At 43.6% G+C, this 24,301-nt stretch overlaps 1 protein-coding gene across 1 annotated transcript in view; it reads left to right on the top strand.

The window, feature by feature from the left end:
- The first annotated feature begins 207 nt into the window (after positions 1 to 207).
- The window catches only part of DDX56 (DEAD-box helicase 56), a 125,008-nt gene continuing 100,914 nt past the window's right edge, over positions 208 to 24,301 (top strand). Inside the window, exons 1-2 of the mRNA XM_069214263.1 lie at positions 208 to 345; positions 18,485 to 18,646. Coding sequence (XP_069070364.1) covers positions 286 to 345; positions 18,485 to 18,646 — 222 coding nt within the window. The 5' untranslated portion in view covers positions 208 to 285. The remainder of the gene's footprint in view (positions 346 to 18,484; positions 18,647 to 24,301) is intronic.

The following is a 24,301-nucleotide window of genomic DNA, read 5'->3' as shown; positions in this document are numbered from 1 at the left end:
ACCGAAAAGACGGCCCACAACTCACAAAACAATGCTCTTTTTCCAGGCACTTAAAGTTCCTTAAACTGAACATAGTCAATGACTTTTAGAACTGAGTGACAGTAGCCTCTGTAATTCACTTTGGCGGACAGAAGCGAAATAATTCACGCTTCTTTCTCGTCCAAGATGGCTTCTCCAATCCAGTACTCAAGTCCGTTTTCCCTTTTCAAACTAGAACCGCCTGACCTCTGACCTTTTCTGGGATTGAAGGCAGCGTGTGCGGTGTACAGTGGTTTCTGCTTCAGGATGGACGATCATGCTGTACTGGGGTTCCACGAGATGGGACTGGAAGATCGACTGCTTAAGGTGCGGGCGAAAAGGAAGTGGTGAGAAATTGTGTCGTCCCCGTAAGGCTAAAATCTCGTTCCTCTGGGGGACCGGACTTGAAGTATTCTCAGGCCGCCCCTTCTGATCTTCCCAAGAAAGTTATCCTCGCTATGAGTTCTAGTGACTTGGCGTGACCTGTGCCTCACCCTCGTTCACGATAGACTAGACTGTCACTTCATTACTACAAATAAAATTCCAGGTAGCTCCCACATCGGCTCCGACTTTTTCATGGTGCTTCCCCACCCAGTGCTCTCTTATACCTTCCCTTCAGATTGTCACAGTATTTATTTGTTTATTCAGTCCTGTCAGTCAATCATCCTGATTTGTATAGCGCGCTAATCACCCAGAGGGTATCCAGGCTTCTCGGGGGGGTCTCAGCTGAAGAGCCAGGTCTTGAGTCTCCTTCGGAATTCCTGGAGGGAAGGAGATGTCCTCAGGTGGATGGGGAGGCTTTTCCAAGGTTTCACTGCAAGGTAGGAGAAGGAACGCCCTCCACTGTTGCTGCTGCAGATGCTGGGGATGTGGGTTAGGGCGAGAGAGGCAGAGTGTGGAGTGTCGGAATTTCAGGCAGTGATTGAAGTATGCTGCCCCTTGGTTGTGCAGGGCATTGTAGGGGTGTGTCAGGATCTTGAATTGGCAATTCTTGTGTACAGGGAACCAGTGGAGTTTCTTGAGGTGGGGGGTGATGCGGTTTTGTATTGCGTGGATTTTAAGGTGTTAAGGCTGCTTTACAGGAGTGGTGCATTACTTAAGGCAACAAAATTCCACCATTGTTACATATTGCGTGATAAGACTTAAATAGGAACCATGCTATTCAAAAGAGTCAAGAAGGAATGCTAAGCAGCCAAATAAAGCTTAATACAAAATGTAGTTCTCCATTGACCGGGAACCATGATCCGAAAGGGTTGACAGGTGCCTTATATTAAGCAGCATGAGGTAGGAGAGGGACAAAGTAAGTGAAAGGGTTCAAGCTTGAGACCTGTCCCCAGCAGAATGTTTGTGTCAATGGGAAACACTTTTTTGGGAGAGGGGGAACTGTTAGCCAGTGTAACAGAGCAGAGCAGTTAATTGAAATATCTTTCTAAGTGAAGGCTTTCAGTTCAGTCTTGAAGCTAGGCAGTGAGACAGTTGTATGGAAGCCCAGAGACAGACATCCAGACTCTTGAAACACTTCCCAAAAACGACTAGGCCACAGTGCATTCCTTCTTAACTGTAAGGAGTTCTAGAAGTATTGATTTAGCATTATGTGACAATCTGCTCCTGACAAATTTCTGTACTTTGGCTGGCAGGTGGTGTGTAGGGCTGCCTGGTTGATGTAGACCATTCTTTATATAGCCTCAGCTTCCGTTTTAAGCCGTCCGCGTGTTAGAAGTACCAATGGATGTGGTCATACATTTTGATAAGTCAAAATGTTGCCATGTACTCTTAGCTTTGCAATTGGTGTTAAAGTTTAGATGTGAGTGAGGATGATCTTGCAATGTCTGCTCAATAGATTTCACTTTATTGTCTAAGAATTGTGGAAATTATTCAGCTTTAGCAGTTGTTACCAGATCTAATAGTTCGGGGTTGTTAGCATCTTTCACTAGCTCAGAAAGTCGTTTGGGACGGTTTTTGATCAGTGGTCTAAAATGGGTCACCTTTACATTTATGTATTTATTTGTAATTAGTGATCTTTCCCACTTTAGGGGATTGACTTTCAGAGTGGAAAGTAATCGTCTCCAACAGTTTCAGGGATTTCCTCTCATATAGGGCCATATGTACGAACACATTTTCCCATAGACACAAAATGGGTAAAACCCTTTGCTACATCTGGCCCATTATCCCTTATTGAACAAGGGAGCCAACGTTTTTTGTGTTTTGTATGTTCCTCTTGGATGGTATTACATCATCAAGCATTTCTGAGCACAGCTAAAATAGTAGAAGATCGAGTTATTGATATTGGCATGAAGACTTTCAGAGGGAGTAGTATGTACTGTACGGTTGTGGCAAAATTGTTGAAGTCGAGACTTTCAGTGTCACGAAACCAAGTTAGCTCCTTTTTGAGTAGGGCTCGTATAGGTAGCATGAGTAGCAGTAAGGAAGAGATGTTGATCTGATCTGTTCCCAGTTATGTGTTCTTCTATGTTGAGCAGCCCCCTTTAGGTATAATTAGATTTAGAGTGTAGTCTTTGGTGTTGGAAGGTCTAAGGCTCTTTTCTACTAAATCATTTTCAGAGAGCACGGAAAAAAAGAGATAGACTGCTGTATCATCTGAGTAGCATCAGTAAAGATCGCAATGGCCAAGAAAGATATCATTTCAACAAATTGGTTGGTTAGTCATGAGCTTCATGCATTCCTCAATATGTGTTGTATTTTCAACAGGAGGGTGATAGATTACATTTAGCCTATAATACGGTAATTTGCTCTTTGTAGAGTTATGAAACGAAAAAAACAAGTTATTTGTTATTTATTTAGTTTGAAAAGCATTCTTGTAAATTACTGCAACTCCTCTAGTCCTTACTTCACAGTCACACCTAATTATAGGGTAATTCGGAGGAAATGGAAGGTTCATGACATTGTGGTAAGAGTTGCTGAATCAGGTCTCAAGCGAGTAAATCAATATTGTGGCTAGTAATAGTGTCATCAGTTTCCAAATTGCACTTCACCTCTGCTTTACAGTTAAATTGCATGCAGCAAAGAGCTGGACGTATACTTTTGGTGCTTGAAGTCCAGGGATTCGATTGGGCTAGGAATAATTTTCCTGTTTACTACTGCCTTTGTTGAATAAGTGTGACATTTAGCTGTATGGGACTGTGTAATTAGTAGTATGTTTAAGGAGCTATTACCCATGGGGGCAGAGTTTGCGGGACCGAGGTGGTTGAGGAGAAGTGTGTGACATGGACCTCAGGCAGAGCAGTCCACAAATGTTCTAGTTTGAGAAATAGTGGGGGAGCCTAACTGGATGTGGGCACTGTAACTCTTTAGTATTTTGCACCAAGTATATTTCTTCCACATGTATTGGAATATACATTTCACAAAAACACTAAACACAGAGTTTAAATTAGACATTGAATGATCCCAATGGGAGCCCTTTGACTTGAGTGCATCAATTTTATGCTGGGGAACGTTCAGATCAGTGGGATTGAGCCTAGGTTGATACCCATTGTGCATGTTTATTAGTGAGTGATGGCTGTCGCTCCTCCCCTTCCCCGCCAAGGTAATAGAGAAGACCGTCAACAAACAGCTGACCACCTTCTTGGAAGACAACAACCTGCTCGACCCTTCACAATCCGGATTCCGAACCAACCACAGCACTGAAACCGCCCTCATCCTAGTCACAGACGACATCAGAACCCTGATGGACAACGGTGAAACAGTCGCCCTCATCCTCCTCGACCTCTCGGCTGCCTTCGATACCGTCTGTCACCGCACCCTAATTACCCACCTCCGCTCCACCGGGATCCAAGGCCAGGCCCTGGACTGGATCGTCTCCTTCCTCTCAAACCGATCTCAAAGAGTTTACCTCCCACCGTTTCGCTCAGACCCCACCGAGATCATCTGCGGCGTACCTCAAGGCTCATCGCTCAGCCCGACACTCTTCAATGTCTACATGAGCCCCCTCGCCGACATCGTACGCAAGCACGACATCATCATCACCTCCTACGCCGACGACACCCAACTTATACTCTCCCTCACCAAGGACCCCGCCAGCGCCAAGACCAACCTACAAGAGGGCATGAAGGACGTTGCAGATTGGATGAGACTCAGCCGCCTAAAGCTGAACTCTGACAAAACGGAAGTCCTCATCCTCGGCAACACCCCGTCCGCTTGGGACGACTTCTGGTGGCCCACGGCCCTCGGCACCGCACCTACCACCGCAGACCACGCCCGCAACCTCTGCTTCATCTTGGACCCTCTTCTCACCATGACCAAGCAAGTCAGCGCCGTGTCCTCCGCCTGCTTCCTCACCCTCCGCATGCTCCGCAAGATCTTCCGCTGGATCCCCGCCGACACTAGGAAAAACCGTGACCCACGCCCTCGTCACGAGCCGCCTGGACTACGGCAACAACCTCTATGCTGGGACCACCGCCAAACTCCAAAAACGCCTGCAACGTATTCAAAACGCCTCGGCCCGCCTCATCCTCGACGCACCCCGCAACAGCCACATCTCTGCACACCTGAGACACCTGCATTGGCTACCAGTCAGCAAAAGTATCACCTTCCGACTTCTCACCCACGCACACAAAGCCCTCCACAACAAGGGACCGGAATACCTCCAACATCGCCTCAGCTTCTACGCCCCCACCTGTCTCCTCCGTTCCTCGGGCCTCGCGCTCGCTGCCGTCCCTCGAATCCGCCGCTCCACGGCGGGTGGGAGGTCCTTCTCCTTCCTGGCAGCCAAGACCTGGAACACCCTCCCCACCAGCCTCAGGACCACCCAGGACCACTCCGCATTCCGGAGACTCCTCAAAACCTGGCTTTTCAAGCAGCAGTAACCCCCCCCCCCCCCCCTTCCCCCTAGCGCCTTGAGACCCGCACGGGTGAGTAGCGCGCTTTATAAATGTTAATGATTTGATTTGATTTAAATCTAGAGGTTCATTAGAGATGGATAACCCACAGTAAAAGGCTATGCAGGTATTTGCACTGTTGAGATTGCCTTGGTCAGAGCTGCCACTGTTGAATATAACACAGTGTCACCTGTTGTAACTTCTGAATTCATGTTTGCATTGTGCTACGTAGGTGTGATTAGAATCAGCTCTTCAATCAGCTATGAGAGAGTGTTATTAGGTGCAACTACTCTTTGCACCAGCAGTCAGTTTGTATCCCAGGTAGATTTGCTGGGACTATTTCCATTACCTAGAAAGTGATTCCAATTTGAGTAATGCACAGAGGCACCATCTCCAGTGAGAGATAAAGGAATGAACACAAGCAAGGAGGAAAGAGAGGAAATGGAGACAAAAGGGGGTGGGGTAAGAGAGCAGATGAGGGCGAGAGTCGGATCAGGAGGAGATAGAGGCATCAGCGGTTGAAGGCTGAAGTAGAGGTGCTGTTAATTACATCAGTTTGAAAGTCTAGATGGGTGTCAAGATGGAATGAGCTGAATTGAGGAAAGGGCTGAAAAGTGTGAGGATCATCACTGATCATTGACAGGGAAAGAGAGTACAAGGGAAAGTAAGATTGGCAAATATGTTTGGGGATAAAGCTGTGGGATGGAGGCTGGAGTGAGACATTACTAATTGATAGAGAGGTGGGCATTGGAAGGTGAATGCAGTGTCTGGTTTGCTAGAAGGTATTTAGTGTTTGTGGAGTCAGTTAGGCTGTAGAGTGAAGATAGAGCTCCATGGGTTATTTTGATAGCGTCTATTATGGGGGCAAAGGAGAGCAAAAAAGGTTTGCACCTTGCAAGAGAGTGAAGAGTGAGCAACTCCAATTGCGGGGCAAAGAGATTCAGAGTTATTGATGATTGTCCATGGAGGGATTTCCAAATAAAGACCATGATCGGATTGCACTTCATAAGGAATGAGGGGAGGGAGTTGCCTGTAGTATGTGGCCAATACGTAGGTTGGCAAGATGCTAAAAAGCACTTATTCAGATTTCTCTAAGACTTGGGGTACAAATTTCATAGGGAATGCCTGGAGAAACAGAGAGGAAGCCAGCACGCAGATCAGTGAAACAGAACCTAAAGTGTTGAGGCCCCTCCCACAACTTAAATTCTCATATTTTTTTTTTGTAATTTCTTTTTTTATTTATTTATTAATTATTGCGAGTACACAACAAAGAACAACAAAAAAAGGCCCACCAATTACAAATACATGTTGTACTGGAATACATCCCTCCCGTGACATAATGTAAACTCTGTTCGGCAAAACCCAAGTTCAGCCTCGTAAGCAACGAGATTCTATACAGTCCACAGCAGCAGAGTCCATCAGAACTTAAATTCTTTGCATGATCTTTTTCAAGATATCCATTTAAAAGAGGTTGAGCATTACTCTTACCGTGTAAATGTGTCTTAATTAACAGACTCCACTGCTAAAAGCCTTTTCAATTTGGGAGAAAGTCATTTAGTCATTTATTTGTGAAGCTTAAGTACTTATGCATAGTTACAGCAGGTTGTTACTTTGGGTTGTTGAGGTAGAAGTTAGGTGATGCAGCAGGAAGTAGTTTTTCTGGGGCAAACTGCATGGATCTTGAAAAATGAGTGAAATAAACTGTCTGCCCTCATACACGTGGACAGTGAAACAATATTTAATCAAGAACACAACTTATTTATTGTAATTCAAGTTAAAAGCGTTATTCAGAACCAGTCTTCCTGATGAGATTGAGGACCAAATGGGCGAGTGAACTGAGAGAACTAGATGATATTTATTGGGAGGCAGCATTGATGCACCCAAGGGAAGTAGTGATTAAATCACTCCTGAAATTAATACAATTTAATATCCCACACTGAGTTTATTTGATCGGGGGCATTTGCATAAGTTTGGGAGAGCAGCTTCTCTGGAATGTCTGAGATGTAGGGAAGACAGAGGGTCCTTTCTGCACACGATCTGGGTTGTCATCTCATACCACAATACTGGAGCATGATACTGGCAGATTTGGGCAAGATAATGGGGCAGTCTTCCCTGTGGAGCCTAAATAGGCTCTACCGGGTATACCCTCAGAACTAGATGTACCATCCGCAAAGCTCCTTTTTTGCATCCTGGGACTGGTGGAAATGAAGAGATATAGCCAAACACTGTTGTATCCCTAAAGTCCCATCCCTGCGACAGTGGTAGGCTGGAATAGATCTGTGCTTGACGGCTGAGAAGGTCACACATAAAACTAACGGCTGCCCAAGGAAATTCTATAGGATCTGGGGTCTCTGGATAAAATATGATGATCTAGAATTGATGGTGGATTCTGAGGGGACCCCTAAGTATCTTGATGTATTAATGTACCTAAATGTGGAATTGACTACTGTGATAATACTGCATTTTCTGTGCTCCATTGTTTTTGATTGGGTGTGAGCTTGCACTATTTATTGTTAATTTATAAAATATAACAAAAAGATTAAAAAAAAATAATGAATCAGTAGCGCATGAGATCTTGCCTTCAAGGCCTCTATTTCCGTTCTGGTGAAATCTCAATTTCCAAGGCTTAACTCGTTAACCTGTCCTATAGCCTCACAGGCCCCCTGTTGAAACACTAGGTTTTGGGTGTCAGTGCTTTGTGCTTGAGAATTATATTTTGGTATATTTCACCATTGCATCTAGCTTCTGTCTTCCTATGGACCTAAGTTGAAGATTGCTTCATCTGTCGTCTTATAACCTGGGTGACAATACCTTTTCATCAGGTTTTTATGACTTGGCTAGTGCAATGATCAAATGTTGGCTTCAAGGACACAACTAAGCCCGTTTTAAGTCTATCAACCAAACCTTGATATTCAATTAAACAGTGTGGATCTGAGCTTCAGGTCCAAATTTGTGGGGACCTCACTATTGTGAGTCCTTAAATTGCCTGTTACTAGCCCCTGTTTAGCACATTTGAAAATCATCTGCCAAATTGTATTCCATCTTTTCCAACACCCTCTCCCATCGCATACTCCTCACTTTTGTCAGACTTTTCCCCTCTTTTTAGGGTCGAACCTGCGAGTGCATGCGCTAGCACATGCCTTTTACTTGCAAGATTCTGTTGTGTACAGCGAAGGGCTTAGAGCCCACCTATCACTCGCCAATTGTTGATTTGCATGGCAGTCTTCTTTACAGCCTAGTAATCTGTCAAGGCAGGCATGGCATAATTTCCATTGCTCTGTGTGGAGCAGGAACCAGGCACTGTTTGATTCAACTTATTTAGTGCCCATCCGCTGCTCCAGACATGATCAAGGTACTATTTTGTTATTATTTTCTAGTGCCCTGCAAACAGACGGCTTGTGACGGGCAAAAGCGTGCCCAGCAGGACAAACAAAATTACAAAGTTAAACTTTTTTTTTTTTATAACTAACTTTATTTATTTTGCCAAGTCTTCTTTTCTCTCTTTCCTCTCATGTTTTCTTTTGTGTTTGCTTGTGGGCGCTCTTCTCAAAAGATGACAAATAACTTGTTCACAGTATTGCAAAAGGACATTGTTTCTTTATTATGTGTCATTTCTGAAATGGTGCCTTAACACATAATCATGCATTACGCCCCAATCCCCACCAATACAATCCACCCCGCTTTACCGCTTTACTCCACACCAGTTCACCCCATACTACTCCAACCCACATCGCTCCAATCCTCCCAACCTACCCCAGTCTAATCTGCCCCCTCCAGTTCAACCCACTCTAACCAAAAACAATCTGATCCACTCCAATACAGAACAATCTGATCCACTCCAATTTTCCTTACTCAAATCCAAAACAATATGCTCCACTCCAGTCCAAAACAATATGCCCCACTCCAATCTGCCCCAATCCAAAACAATCTACTCCACGCCTATCCAGAACAATGTGCCACACTCCCGTCCAAAACAAATGCCCCACTCCAATTTGCCCCACTGCAATCCAAAACAATCTGCCCCACTCCAGTGCACCTCACTCCAATCTGCCCCACTTGAATCCAAAATAATCAGTCCCACTCCAATACACCCTACTCCCATCTGCCCACTCCAGTGCAAAACAATTTGCCCTCCTCCAATCTGCCCCACTCCAGTCCAAAATAGTCTGTCCCACTACAATCTGCTCCAGTCTGCCTCACTCCAATACAAAACAATATGTCCCACTACAATTCACCACACGCCAACCCAATGCACCCCACTCCCATCCAATCCTCCCCACCGCTTCAGTCTAAACTAACCCACACCACCCTTGTCCAATCCATTCCACCCCACCACAATCCATTCCACCCCAGCCCTATCACTCCAATCAAAACTACTCACCAAATCCAGTCTAAACCACCCCAGTCCCATCCACCTCACCCCATTTCAATCCATCCACCCCACTCTACTTCATCCCCTCTAATCTACCCCACTACCTCAAACCACTCCTCTCCATTCCACCTTACCCCACTGCACTCTACAACACTCTCTGCCACTGAATTCTACTCAACTCTACAATGATCTACTCCTCCTACTCCACTCCACGACATTCCAGCAGATCCACTCTACAGAACTCTACTCCCCCACTCCACTCTGATACTCCACACCACTAACTTTTAGCCATGCTGAACAGCAGTCACACTGCTGTACAACATGGTAAAAAAAAACATTGCCAAATCCAATAGCTCTTGTATAGGCGAGACCAATTGGCTTTGCCAATGCCTGTTAGGTGTGGTGTAGCTGAGACTATTTGATTACAAAAAAAATAATAATAAAAATAATATCATATAGTTATTAGAAGAGGCTTAGCCAGCTTTCTTCATCGATTGCTCTCTTGGTGTGTCATTCACATTTTGCTTCTGCTTGCTACTCCTTACAGCATGGGTTCGGCCACAGGATAACTTCACTTTTAGTGACTGCGTTTTGCTCTTCCACAAGGTTCACATCTGCACACAAGTTAGTTCCATTTTATGCCAGTGTTTTTGTTTTAAATCCGTTTCTGTGATATTTGCTTTCAGTTTATACTCGGATGTGACAGCAGGACATTTTATTCAAATGAGCCAGGCAAATGCGGAGGCCACATTCTACAATTGATGAGTTCCTGGATCTGGCCGAAGATGTTGTAAATTCCTTTTTAGTGTCCTTTATCTACTGCTGGTTTTTCACAGCTTAACAGATTTCATCCATTTGAAAGTGTTTGTATTAAATTGTTGAAAGCTTCAATATTATACATGTGAATTCATAAGCAGACCGTTCTTCAGAACACATTTATTCAGAATTTTTTTTCACAGATGGTTCTTTAATGATCTTTGCCCAGGAAGAAAACCACTGTTTATCACGTTGAATTTGTAGCACTTGTTATAATTTTTTTTTGTTTTTTTTTTTACTTTTCTACTTTCTTTTTCTTACATTCCTTCTTTTATTCCTAACTCATTTTTCTTTTTTTAATTCCTTATGTCCTTTTCTTTCATTCCTTTTTTGATTTCCTTTTTTTCTTTCATTTTTTCCTACCTGCTTTTGTTTTTCTTTCATTCTTGGTTTCAGGCCTTTATTGCTTTCACTCCTTTCCTTCCTTGTCCTGCCTTCTTTCTTTTTTCTTGTTTCTTTTATTCTCTTTTTTTTCCTTCTTCTCTTTTGCTTTCTTTTTTCTTTCATTCCTTTCTACTTTATTTTGGTCTGTCTTTCTAGCCTCCATTCTTTCTTTTTTTGCCCTCTTTTCTTCTTTCTGATCTTCCTTCTTTTTCTTTCTTGCCTTCCCTTTTAGTTTTTTGCTTTTTTATTTTTTAAGAGTTAGTCTCATTGAGTGTGTGCTTCATTCATTTATTGCCTGTGTGCTCAAGAAATGCTTTGCAGTACTCTCTGTTAAGCCTAACTGCTCGACCATGCTACCACAAGAGAACGTTAGTATTAACTGCTTTAGCCTCTGTGCACACTATATATCTCATTTTGATATAGTAAATACAGAGCCAGCTTCCTATATTTCTCTATCTTCTTTCTTCCTTTATCCTTCTCCTTCTCTTTCTTTCTCCTTCTCTTTTTCTTCCTTTCTCTTCTTCTTCCTTTCTCTTCTTCTTCCTTTCTTCTCTTCTTCTTCCTTTCTTCTCTTCTTCTTCCTTTCTCCTCTTCTTCTTCCTTTCTCCTCTTCTTCTTCCTTTCTCCTCTTCTTTTTCCTTTCTTCTTTTTCCTTTCTTTCTTCTTTCTTCTTTCTTCTTCTTTTTCCCTTCTTTCTTCTTTTTCCCTTCTTTCTTCTTCTTTTTCCCTTCTTTCTTCTTCTTTCCTTTTTTTTTTTTTTTTCCCAAAGTTGCTCTAGAGTCAGTGTGCTTAGTTTCTTCTTGGTTGCACCAGATCTCACTTCCAGTGCCCCAGGAACTGGATTTGACACCACTTGGCAAGCCAGGCCTCTCAGCAAGAGACCCCTGGTGCTGGTAGGTGAAGTCTTTGATGGCCCTGAGACTTCTTAATAGGTGGTAATCTCAATTCAAGCCCTTGGAGAATGTAAGTCCGGTCCTTTCACTACCACGGCAGAAGCAGCAGGCCAGCAAAACAAAGCAACAGGCAGAGCGGCAGTCCCTCCTACAGCAACCAGCTCTTCTTCCTGGCAAAATGTCCTTAGTTCACAAGTGTTTCAACTATGTGGTGTCAAAGGGCCAGTACTGATAACCATTTTTGTCTTTGAAGTTGGCAAAGACCATGCCTTTCTTTGACCTGGCCCCAGACACCCTTCAGGGGGTGGAAGGCGGCTTTGTGTGAGGACAGGCACAACCCTATTCAGGTGCAAGTGTCAGCTCCTCAAGCCTACCCCCATGTTACCCTATGGGGAAGAGATAGGCTTTCCAAGTGTGAAAACCGAGGTTAGCAGTATTTCACTATCAGGTCATGTAAAACCCACCAGTCCATGTACTAAATACATACACCGCACCCTGCTCATGGGTCATCCCTGGACCTACTTTAGTGGTGACTTGCATGCAGTAAATGGGAAGGTTTGTGCCTGGCAAGTGGGTGCACTTGCCAGGTTGAAATGGCAGTTTAAAACCGCACACACAGACACTGCAATGGCAGGCCTAAGATGTTTGCAGGGCTGCTCATGTGGGTGGCACAATGAGTGCTGCAGGCCTACTAGTAGCATTTGATTTACAGGGCCTGGGCACACCTGGTGCACTATACTAAGACTCACTAGTAAATAATTTATGCCAGTCATGGATAAATCAATCACCATTACATTTTAGACAGAGAGCATATACACTTTAGCAGTGATAAAGTGCCCAGAGTCCTACAGGTAACAAAAATAGGAGGAAGAAGGCAAAATGTTTGGGGACAACAGAGCAAAATAAGGCCAAGTCGAACAGTGGTGATCAGGGATTCCTGTGATTTGGGAGTACTTAGACAGTCTGGTTTATATGAACCATGACTCGGCTAGTGATAATGCCTTGTTATCCTTTGGTCATTCCTATCATTTTTACTTATTGCCCGATAAACCTCCTTTTTAACTATACACCATGTCAGAATAGTCCTTTCACTTCCCACATATAAACATTATACTTAATTACAGGCCTCAAAGTCATAAAAATGTTACTAGACCTGCAAATCGAGGAACTTGAATAATCTACTCAACCTAACAAATGTACTTGACCTGTAATCTGGTTTCAGATTCTCACCCTAGGCAAATATTTTATATTACAGAGTCTCCTTTTTCTTCATGTCCACCTGATTGCACTTTCAAATATGTGAGTTCATCATTTCTGCTGTACAAAAAAACTGATTTGTTTGATTAAATAGACTATACGTTTGCTCCATGTATAATGAGAATCTAGCCCTCATATAGAGTACACATGATCCATGACTTGCCTTTTAATTTATTAATAGCATTGCCAACAGGACAGAATTGTAGTTAGACCCGACAGCACTAGAGTGGTAACCCCCGAACCCCTAACTTTTTGCCTGCCTCCCTCCACTTTCCTGACACTGTTTTTGCTGGTTTTAGGACTCTGCATACTTTACCACTGCTAAAGTGCACATGGTAACATTGGTTGATTCCCATTTGGCATATTTGATTTACTTATAAGTCCCTAGTAAAGTGCACTACATGTGCCCACGGCCTGTAAATTGAATGCTACTAGTGGGCCTGCAGCACTGGTTGTGCCACCCACATAAGAAGCCCGTTAACCATGTCTCAGGCCTGCCATTACAAGACTTGTGTGTGCAGTTTCACTGTCACTTCGACGCGGCATTTAAAAGTACCTGTCATGTTTTAAATGCCCCTTTTCCTGCCTATAAGTCACCCCTAAGGTAGGACCTAGGTAACCCATAGGGCAGGGTGCTATGTAGGTAAAAGGCAGGGCATGTACATGTCTGTTTTATATGCCCGGGTAGTGGAAAACTCCCAAATTAGTTTTCCACTACTGTGAGGCCTGCTCCTTTCATAGGATAGCATTAGGAATACCCTCATACTGCTAGAGTGGTAGATTCCGATCAGAAAGGAGTAACCAGGTCATATTTAGTATGGCCATAATGGTAATAGAAAATCCTGCTTATTGGTGAGGTTGGATTTTATATTACTATTTTAGAAATGGCACTTTTAGAAAGTGAGCATTTCTCTGCACTTAAAATCCATTTGTACCTTACAGCCTGTCTCCAATCAACGTCTGGGCTAGGCTGGTTGACAGCTTCCTTGTGCATTTTACTCTGACAAACACAGGATACTCAGTCACATCTGTGCTCATCTGCTTACTGAATGGATCTTCCTGGGCTGGAAGGGTGGAGGGCCTGACACATCTCAGAGGCTAGTGGCCTGCCCTCACACAATGGACTGCCAAACCCCCACTGCGACCCTGGCAGACAGACCTGTACTGAAAGGGGAACTTGTGCACTTCAAAACCACTCTTTGAAGTTTCCCCCACTTCAAAGGCATTTTTGGGTATATAAACTGGGTCCCTCACCCCACCAACTCACACTTATGGACCTGAAACTGTAGCTTTTCAAGAGGAACTGCCTGGCTGCCCAAAGTACTCTAGACAAATAAAGTACACTGTTCCAATGAAAAGAGAGAAAAACTACTGGGAAGTGCTATTTTTCAGAAGCAAAAGCCCTCACACATCCAATATGATGTCAAGCTTCATCATTGGGCCTGCTCCTCATAAGACTGGCGCTGCAGTGTCTGATGGGCACCCCGAAGGCGGGCTCTTAGACGGAGATCATATTCCCCAATGTGGCTGGGCCAATACATAAGAGTAGGAGAGCAAAAAAAGATAGGATAAAATTGGCTCTAAACCATGGAGTCGGCTTCAAATTTAATTATTCAGAAGGCGGCTTAGGCCAAGGTTAAAAAAGTATGAAGAGTGCTGGAAGAGGTGATACTTATATGCGCTCTCAAAACTGGCTAAACAAAAACGAAGGGGCAGGACACTTTCCTACCTCTTCTAGTGCTGGGTCGACATATTTCGCGTCTCAAGGGTCCCCACGGATCCAATGACGCTTTATCAGGACCAAAAACGTCAACTTCTCCTTAATAAAAAAATCTTAGTGTATGTAAAATTAAACAGTCTACTAAGCTCCGGTCACTTACTTCAACCACTTGTATGTCTGACTAGACTAGTCAAAAGGTCGCCCTGTGGAGGAAGGATAAAAAGCACAGTGCCAAACATGCCATGAAATACTATCCACATGCAATAATTATGTAGCACTGGGTGAAACAATTGTAATATGCTGAAAGACCGTGTGTAGGCGAAAAAAGTTTGAAAAAGAACACGCTTACCGTCCCAAATTATGTTAACGGCTCCCTAGGAGTACACAATCCCACAAACAGGTGCTCATTTCTAGGCAAAATATGTCGAAGAAATAGTGAAAAATTGTCTTTCCCTTGACGAGACAAAATCCCTCAACAGAGGATTAGGTTTTGTACCGACACCTAATGAAGACTTTTTTCGTTTGAATTGTGAACTTTCACAATTCTTCAGAAAAATGTGTCTACATTCCTTTTTCAAAGAAAAAAACTACTATTCCCCAGCTTGAGGATTCTGGTTTAAAGAAACCGTCATCTTTTTTGCCTCCTATTCAATCCATTTAGTTGGAACAGTGTACTTTATTTGATTTGCATAGGTTATAGTTGGGGAGATTGTACATTGGACCATTAATCTCCCTGTCCCTCCTTTTGGATTTTGCCCAAAGTACTCATCTGGACTGCTTTGTTGAGAAGGACTGCTTCCCAGTTGTTGCCAAGGACTGCTTCCCTGTTGTTGCCTTGCTGCCCTCTGACTTTGCTGAAAAGTGGTCTCCAAGGACTTGGATTGAGGTTGCCTCTGGTTTTTTGAGGTCTCGGGCCAAAAAAGGCCCTGCAACAATGAAGCCGGCTCCGAATGGAGCCGGCGGAGTTGCAGGGGTGCGACGGGTGCAGTTGCACCCGTCGCGATTTTCACTGTCTGCAATGTAAGACAGTGAAAATCTTTATGGGGCCCTGTTAGGGGGCCCCTGCACTGCCCATGCCAGTGGCATGGGCAGTGCAGGGGCCCCCAGGGGCCCCACGACACCCGTTCCCGCCATTCTGTTCCTGGCGGTAAAAACCGCCAGGAACAGGATGGCGGGAAGGGGGTCGGAATCTCAGCAGCGCCGCCATGGAGATTCAGCCCATGCAGGGGAAATCCGGCGGGAAACCGCCTGATTCCCTTTTCTGACCGCGGCTTTACCGCCGCGGTCAGAATGGGCTGGGAAGCACCGCCAGCCTGTTGGCGGTGCTTCCGTGGTCCCCGGCCCTGGCGGTCTTGGACCGCCAGGGTCGGAATGACCCCCTTAATCTCTTGAGGAAACTCCTTTTGTGCCGAAAATCAACGCACAGCCTGTTGGAAATGACGCACCGACGTTCTGCAACTGAGAAATCGCTGCACAGTCGAGCCAGAATGATGCAGCCCGACTTCCCAGTGAAGAATCGATGCGCCTGTGTTGCGGCTGGAAATTAGACGTACAGCCTACTGGATCGACGCACAGCCGAACCGGAACAACGCGGCCCGACTTCCTAAGTGAAGAATATGACAAGATAAGAACAAGATTTAAAGGCGTCTTTATTGCTCCTTCACTTCCTGACTGAATCGAACACCTGTTCTTTGTCAGCTCTCCAGAAAGGGGAAGAAGGTGCTAGAAATAGCTCAACCTTATAAAATATGACTTGCCATGGCACTTGTGCAAATAGATTTTTCGAGGCCTGCATTAATTGGAATCATCCCATCTATGTAGACATTTCTGGGATGATCATTGGTTGACTTTGAATGGCCAGAGTCCTTTCTCAGGGGTGTGGGCTCATATTTCCTTTGCAGTAAAGGGCGGTGCTCCGGGTGAAACCCAGTTCTGCAGGTTGGGCTGTTTGTGTGCCTGATTGGTCTTCTCCAGAACATGACGGTCTCCAAGGGGGTAGCAAGAAAATTAAAATAACCCCCCCCCACTTAGTACCAATGTTATGATGGCACAGAGCAAGCAAAGCTTCTGTTGAAGAATCTTGTTATTCATCCTTTCACAAGTCTAACTACCCACTGATACCCACAGTTTTACCTTTACATTCTGTCACACATTAATTTTTCAATCCATCATTCAGCCTTTCACTATTTTATCCCTCCACCCTTTCAGTCACCCATGTATCTTTTTATCCATGCACTCTTTCACCCATTCTTTCACCCACCCATATTTCCTTTTAGCCATCCACTCTTTCACCCATCCTTTCTTTTACCTTTCCATCCTTCTTTACCTTTTCTGTTCGCTCATCTTTTTTTCGACTTAATTATGGTGTTTTGTCTGCCCAGTTGCAGACAGAAGAGGCCATTAAGAACTACGCCCCCCCGTAGCTGGTGAAGCAGTCAGGGGTATTCACAACGCCGGTCTCCCTCAAACTTAGTTTTAGATTTTACTTGAAAGCTATCTGGTGAATCAGCTCTCTGATAATGATCTAGAGAGTCTTCCATACCTCGCCCTTGGACCTTCATAGATGGTGTTCCTTGTCCTTATCAAGGCCTCAGATAAAATTGGGAAGAAAGAGCAGCTTAAGTCCTGCATTTGGTAGTAGGAGATACAATTACTTATTTTGAAGTAAATACAAAATTATTTTACTTATGTGCTTTTATGCAGATAAAAATATATTTTAACTCGAGACCACATTTTTCAAGTAATTTTCTTTTCCTTTTTTCTTTAAATTTTATTTTATAAGCACCTTTATGGATTAGCCTCATTAACAGTAGGGCACCATCTTGTATTGTTACTGCTAATGGCACTCAGCTAGAAATTTTACTAAGATAGTGCATTTGGACACTGGGGCGTACGTGTATTCATTACCTTGTTCTTTGGTGTATTTGCGATACACAAAGTGCAGCGGACCAGAGAGCCACTCACTGGTTGAGTTGTTCATTATGAATTAGTTCAGTCGGAGCAATGAATTACAATCAGAATTCTAGAGCTGCAATGAGAGAAACTTTGCCCTTAGCTTTTAACCTTGTTTTCATGGTGTCTGCCTCTTTCCTACATCCTTGCTCGTTGCTCCTTGCATTTCTATTTTAATGCACTTTTGAATACTCATTGTGTTCAGCACAGGTCCTGTGTCTGCGAATAAGGTTATCGCATCACCTGGCTGATACTCACAAAGTGCCCTTCTTGTGCAAGCAGTTCTTAACTTTTTCTAAGAAGCAACACATGCAGTCCAGAGGTGAGGACAGCAGTCCTGTATTAGCTATGTACAGAGAGAAATGGTATAGGCTACAGCAAAAGAGAAGAGACGCAAGTTAAACAAGCATTGGTACAACAAATAAGTATGGCTATAATTTTCCGATGCATGCAGCATTGGCTCATCAGAAGAGTGACACAGGAGAGCGTGTGAGTTGGAGCACACAGCCAGTGCATAAGTTGTAAAATTTTGTGCAGCTTAGTGCAACAACTTGTGTGGAGACAGATGGATAGAACAGACAATAGCATTAAACGAGCGCTAAATAGCATTGGACTGATGCAAAATGAGATTGACAGCGTCTCAAAGCACTGTTTGAAAAAGGCTGGTCGAAGAAAGCTGAGATTTTCAAAAGGGAAGGACCAAAAGTACACTGTTAGCAATAAATCAGGTTGACAGCTGTGCTGTTGAAGCCAAAACCGTAACAAGTTTGCCTTTAGGAACAGTAAAGATCCATTTTCGAAACAGTTTCCAGGTATCTGTGTTACAAAGTGTTCTTAAGTTATTATGATTTTAATTTCTGGCGTTTAAGATCCAAAGCCCATGTCTTACTTCAAGGGTTTAGAAAAAAAAACATTTATGTGATCCAGTTGGGTTCCTGACATACAATAAAATAATGTGAATTGCTACTTGCAGGTAGTCCAGTTATAGCCTAATAATAGAGATGGATATGTTAACTTCCTTTCTTGTGGCCATCAGCCGTTTTATGGGTTGATCTTAAGAACAGAAAAGGATGTATCTTCAGCAAAGAACCATACACTTGCAACTATTACCTGTTGTTGCTGACAGAAAGACCGTGGTACCTCAAGGGCTACGTTGCCTATCAAATGTTCTCTAAAATTCCGTAGAAAGAATAGGATGCCAGTCCTGGTAACTATGAATTGCATCTTACTTCTTCAGGCTATCGCTGACCTTGGCTGGGCCAAACCTACGCTCATCCAGGAGAAGGCCATCCCACTGGCCCTGGAAGGGAAGGACCTGCTTGCTCGTGCCAGGACAGGCTCTGGGAAAACTGCAGCTTACTCTGTGCCCATCATTCAGCACCTTTTGCATGTTAAAACGGTAAGTTACACCAGGCTGTTGCGAATGCCTTTTCGTTTTCCTAAACAAACCTACACCTTATAAACTATCCTTTCTTATGAGGATACTTTCACTATGACACTTTCTTAAAGGCATGTGTGGTTTGAGGGCTTTTGGGTCGCTTGTCTTTTGAAGTAGAAGTTCTTGGAACTTGTACTGATGCAACAAACAAGCCCATGTTAAATCAGAAACATTTAGTGAGTGCCACATTACCGGAGATGTTGGAGGTGGCAGAACCGCTCTAATACAACTCAGTGGCATGTCTGAGCATAGCATTGTCTAATCCACTTCAGGTAACCGCCCAGCCACACATTGGAAAGCAATTGCTTTGACACTTGATTATCATATAATGTTCCTTTTCATATTGGGATCGTTCTATAGATGTTTTGGTACTTGTGGTCAGCTGGTCTCTGAAAACTGATGGACCCGATTGTCTGAAATTTCTTCTATAGGGTAGTTTAAAAGAGTAGCTGTCTCTTTCACAGGGCAGTGGACCAAAATATTTTAAGGCAAGTTTATTTATTAAACCATTAATATAATTCTCAAACCAAAATTGACAGCAATAAATGAAATAGAAAATGATAATTAAAAACATGTTTAAACAAAAATGTATTTTCCCTATGAGCAGCTTGGCACAGAATCTTTAAGAAACATCAATTACGTGAGAACTCTGACACTTTTATTCTTCATTAATATTGTTTAAGTAAGGCTAAAATATGGAGTACATATAATTGGCAAACAAAAGACAGCAGTTTGTCATTATCTGCTGCTATGAATTTTATAAAACCATTTTGTAACTGCATGCCATGAAAACAAAAGCATGCCTAACTATCAGAACTTCGAATTTGAAATCTGAAAACAGAGGCTTTTAAGTATAATGTGCATCAAGAGATGAAACAGCAGCAACATATTACACGTAAGATGGTCTCCTAAAACAGTCCAATCCAGTCTGCATCCTGAGATACCTAATATTTCATGATGACAAGAAAGGCTCTAGAAGAAAGGTTGACAGCCTCTTTTTAAAGTAGGAGCTGTTTAGCAATTTTGAATATCTCCAGGATAAGAACCCAGGCAAGGCTAACTTTACTTGAGAGAATAGTTAAATATTTAACTAATGTCTTTTGAATGTAAAATGTGTGAGTGTCTGCCCCCATATTTCAGTGAACAAAATCTTTTAGAAAACTTGCTCCTAATGGGACTTCCACAAAGAGCTTTGGGAGGCGGATCTATAATGCAGTTCCCTCCCGAGCAGGCATTTTAAACAGCCTTCATCTGCATGCCCAATACTGAGTGAGGGTGAAGAGATAGACTCTGTCATCAGATGCAGAGTGTGAGACCGAACACCAACCTGAGCTGAGTATGAGGTGAAGAATTTAGTGGATTGAACAAGTGTAAAGAGATGGCTTTATAACCAACTAAGCTTGCAAATGTCCCCAGTAAAACCTTGCAGCCATAAGTTAAGGATGGTGGCAATTGAGCTTGAACTATATTAAATAGCAGAGCAGGAGCGGTCCCTTGCAATGCTTTTAGTAATGACAAGAAAACAAATGTTCAGGATGCAGCTTTCAGTTTCAGTTTGGACAACCAGAAGAGCATTCAATGTGGAGCTGCTTAACCTTTTAAAGGAACCATTCTTGTGGGGGGGATACAGAACCGAACCACTATGAGCCAAGAATGGACTCACTTAAAATACCATTTAAAAAAAAAAAAAAAAAAAAAAAGCCAAAATATATACAGTTGTCCCCCCCCCCCCCCCCCCCCTTCCCCCATCCTCCAAGCAGTAAACTGGGTCCTGTTTATTGCAATGAGGAGATGAGTTTTTGTTCTGGAGCCTCATTTGTTTTGAGTGTCTTAATTAGCATGTCTTTATACTCTACAGTCACTGACTAATAAATGGCCAGAAGAGGTTCAGTGAGTGTACGGATTCGCTGCATCGCCCAGAGGTGAAAATTTAATTTAGTAGTCCCAGTCTATTAGTATAGGTGGACACGGTAGGCTAGGCTTATTGGAGGATGGAAGGGTATTGATAAATTCTCACAGTGTCTGAGTCTTACGGTTACCAAATGTTTTAGATTTTTACCCATAATGAATCATTATGGATTTGTTTTGCTTGACAGGTTAACATTTTATATATTTTTTTCCATAGTCCTCTGAATAATCATGCCAAGTTGAGTACCTTTGCAACAGCTGAGGGATCTAAATGCTTTGAAAGTTTATCTTCTTGAACAAAAACACCTTTTAAGAACCATTTTCCTCAAAAGTTATAATAATAAGATATTGACTTGGAGCTGTTAGCTAAGTGTTTTGATCATGGATGATTCTCCAGTGAGTCAAGAAGTCTTGGAAAGGTTGGTAAAATGTAGCTTAGTTGCAGAGTTAAATTTCCATTCCATATATTGTATATAATCTTAAGCGTTTCTGCATCTGTATTCCAGTTAGTATCCCAAAATTTAAAGCGGGAGGCTTCTTCCTCCTGAGTCTAGTTAAGGAGAATATTTACAGTGAACTTGGGCTCTTCGGTCCACTGAGTGTTACAAAATCCTGATTTGCCGAAAAAAAATTATGGACATTAAAGAATAGTTTAGTGCTGTTGTGCTTGAGTTGGTAATATGAATTGGACTAATGAGGATGTAGTCCACAAACGTTCCTTTTAATCCTGTAAGACGTGCTGTTTAAGAAATTCCTGAACTCCATGCCCTTATTGACATTGCATGAGTGTGGTACCTGGCCCCAAGGAATGTTTTAAAATTCATTTTGGACATGATTCCAGGTGTCTTCTATATTGGAAAAAGTCAGGTCATGATGAAAATCATCTGTTAAAAAAATTGCAATGTTGACCTACGTAGCTATGAGATAAATGAGCAGTGCTTTGAGATTTTTTCACATGTTTGCCTTTGGTTCTGGACTCCAGATTAATGCATACATCGATAGTATAAAGTAAAGGGGTTTGCTGATCCACCACCGTTACCAAAAGCACAACTGCAATAAAAGCTCTTCAGCTGTAAAAAATCATGTGTTACAGGAAAACATTGAAAAATTGTTCTTCCTCTGCTAAGTTTGCCTAAACTTGAAATGCCAAATAGTGTGCGATGTAAATATTAACTTGGCCCATGATCTCTTGAAAGCAGAGCAGACCCTGCATGGTTAAAAATTAAATTATCTCTGAATAGCTAAGGATTCAGTCTAAACTGCTAATTTTTCACGAGCAATAAGAAAGCTGGTCTTCCATCGGCATTGGGCATTTGAAATAATTGTAAAGTGAGTGGTTGTGATAAGGAGTGGGTGAAATGATGGTACACTTATTTACAATTGTGCAAGCCATTTGAGTCGTCCTGGACATTGGTATGCGCTGGTAATTGGTAAAAATTCTGTTTTTATTTGTGTTGGGCACTACTGTTAATGATGAATAGTTTCTGCAGGCCAACAGTGAATATCCTGCTCAATAACAGTTTGTAGGTCAGTGAATTGATAGATGCCCTTTGCATTTGAAGCATAGAAGATTAGCGGTCTTAAAGGAATTGCAAAGTTTTATGGCCCAATCTTCCATTGGATTTGTATGTGTTAAAATAGAATCCCTCACCTATTGCATTTGTTAAGACAACAATAGTGGATTAATGTTTTTTATTTATTCACGAACACTGGGCCAAACTTTACACTACTAATGCCTGAGGTACCTAAATAGGATAACAATGGCATTAAGTGAAGAAAGCTGCCTGCCTCTAAAACATCTTAAGAGCATCTGGAGTCATATCTTGCACAGAAAGGTTTTGTGGTATACCTCTAGCTTTGCCTGTGCTTTCAATGTAGAGTTACTTAAACCAAAAACCAAGCGGTGAGCCAGAGGAGATGGCTGCATTAGCACCCGAGTATTCAATATGTGTTAGTTGGCTGCTGTAACCAAAGAGAGCTCTTGAAAGGGATGATTGCAGACAATATTGTTTTTGAGTTTTAAATCTTTGCATAGACAGTGAGTTATAATTAAAGAGTGTGTGTAAGTGTTATGACAATTACCTTTTGGCCAAATCAATCAATCAATAAAGGAACTTGTAAAGCGCACTACACACCTGTGAAGGTCTCAAGACGCTGGGGTGGGTGGTTGACGGGGGGTAGGGAGGTGGTGGGAGGTGCTACTGCTCAAACAGCCAGGTCTTGAGGAGTCTCCTGAAGGTAAGGAGGTCCTTAGTCTGACGCAGGTGGGTCTGAAGAGTATTCCACGTCTTGGCGGCAAGGTGCAAGAATGATCTGCCGCCAGTTGTAGTTCTGCGGATGAGTGGGACGGCGGAGCGGAGCTGTCGGGTCTGGGTATAGAAGGAGAGCCGTCTGTTAAAGTATTCTGGTCCGGTGTTGTGCAGTGCTTTGCGAGTGTGGGTGAGGAGTTGGAAGGTGATTCTCTTGTTGATGGGGAGCCAGTGCAGGTCTCTTTGGTGGTCTGTGATGTTGCAGTGGCGGAGATGTTCAGGATGAGGCGTGCTGAGGCGTTCTGGATGCGTTGCAGCCTTTTCTGGAGTTTGGCTGTGGTTCCTGCGTAAAGGGCATTTCTGTAGTCCAGTTTGCTGCTTTCAAGGGTTTGAGTGACTGTTCTTCTGGTTTCCGTGGGGATCCATTTGTAGATCTTTCAGAGCATGCAGAGGGTGTTGAAGCAGGAGGAGGAGATGGCGTTGACTTGCTGGGTCATGGATAGTGAGGAGTCCAGGATTAATCCTAGGTTGAATGTGTGGTTGATGGGGGTCGGAGCAGATCCGAGAGTGGCAGGCCACCAGGAGTGGTGGAGCCAAAGATGAGGACCTCCGTCTTGTCAGAGTTGAGTTTGAGGCAGCTGTTCTTCATCCATTCAGCGATGGCGTTCATTCCTTCGTGGAGGTTGGTCTTGGCGGAGTCCTTGGTGAGAGAAAGGATCAGCTGGGTGTTGTTGGTGTATGAGATGATGTTGAGGTTGTGAGATCGGGTGATGTTAGCAAGTGGAGCCATGTAGATGTTGAGGAGGGACGAACCTGGGGTACTCCGCAGATGATTTTGATGGCTTCAGAGAAGAATGGAGGGAGACTGAGTTCTGCCGGTGAGAGAGGAGGTGACCCAGCCCAGAGCTCCGTCGCGGATTCCTGTATTGCTGAGGTGTGTGCATAGGGTGTGGTGGCAGACTGTGTCGAACGTGGCCAAGCGGTCCAGGAGGATGAGGGCTGTGGTTTCGGCCTTGTACAATATAGTTCTGATGTTGTTGGTGGCGGCGATGGGGGCAGTTTTGAGGGCTGTGGTTGCTGCAGAATCCGGATTGGAAAAGGTCCATAGTGCTGTTCTCCTTGAGGAAGCGGGTCTGTTGACAGCCTTTTTGATGACTTTTGCTGGGAAGGGGATCTGGGAGATAGGCCAGAAGTTCTTGAGGTCCTTTGGGTCCGGCTTGGGTTTTTTAGGAAGGTGTTGATCTCCGGGAAGATGGCGGACTCAAAGGAGCTGTTGATGATCTTCTGGAGCTGGGGTGCGATGACAGAGTTCGCTTTGTTGAGGATGTGGTGAGGGCAGGGGTCGGATGGTGAGCCGAAGTGGAGTGGATGGTGTTCATGATTTCAATGGTGTCGTCGTTGATGGGGGTCCAGGAGAGCAGGAGGCTGGTCGGTGGTGAATCTGTGGTGTTGGTGGTTG

This window comes from Pleurodeles waltl, chromosome 11 (genome assembly GCF_031143425.1).
Source record: "Pleurodeles waltl isolate 20211129_DDA chromosome 11, aPleWal1.hap1.20221129, whole genome shotgun sequence".
NCBI classification, from domain to species: domain Eukaryota; kingdom Metazoa; phylum Chordata; class Amphibia; order Caudata; family Salamandridae; genus Pleurodeles; species Pleurodeles waltl.
Note: the sequence above shows the minus strand (reverse complement) of the source record. Positions and strands in the feature narration are given on the sequence as shown.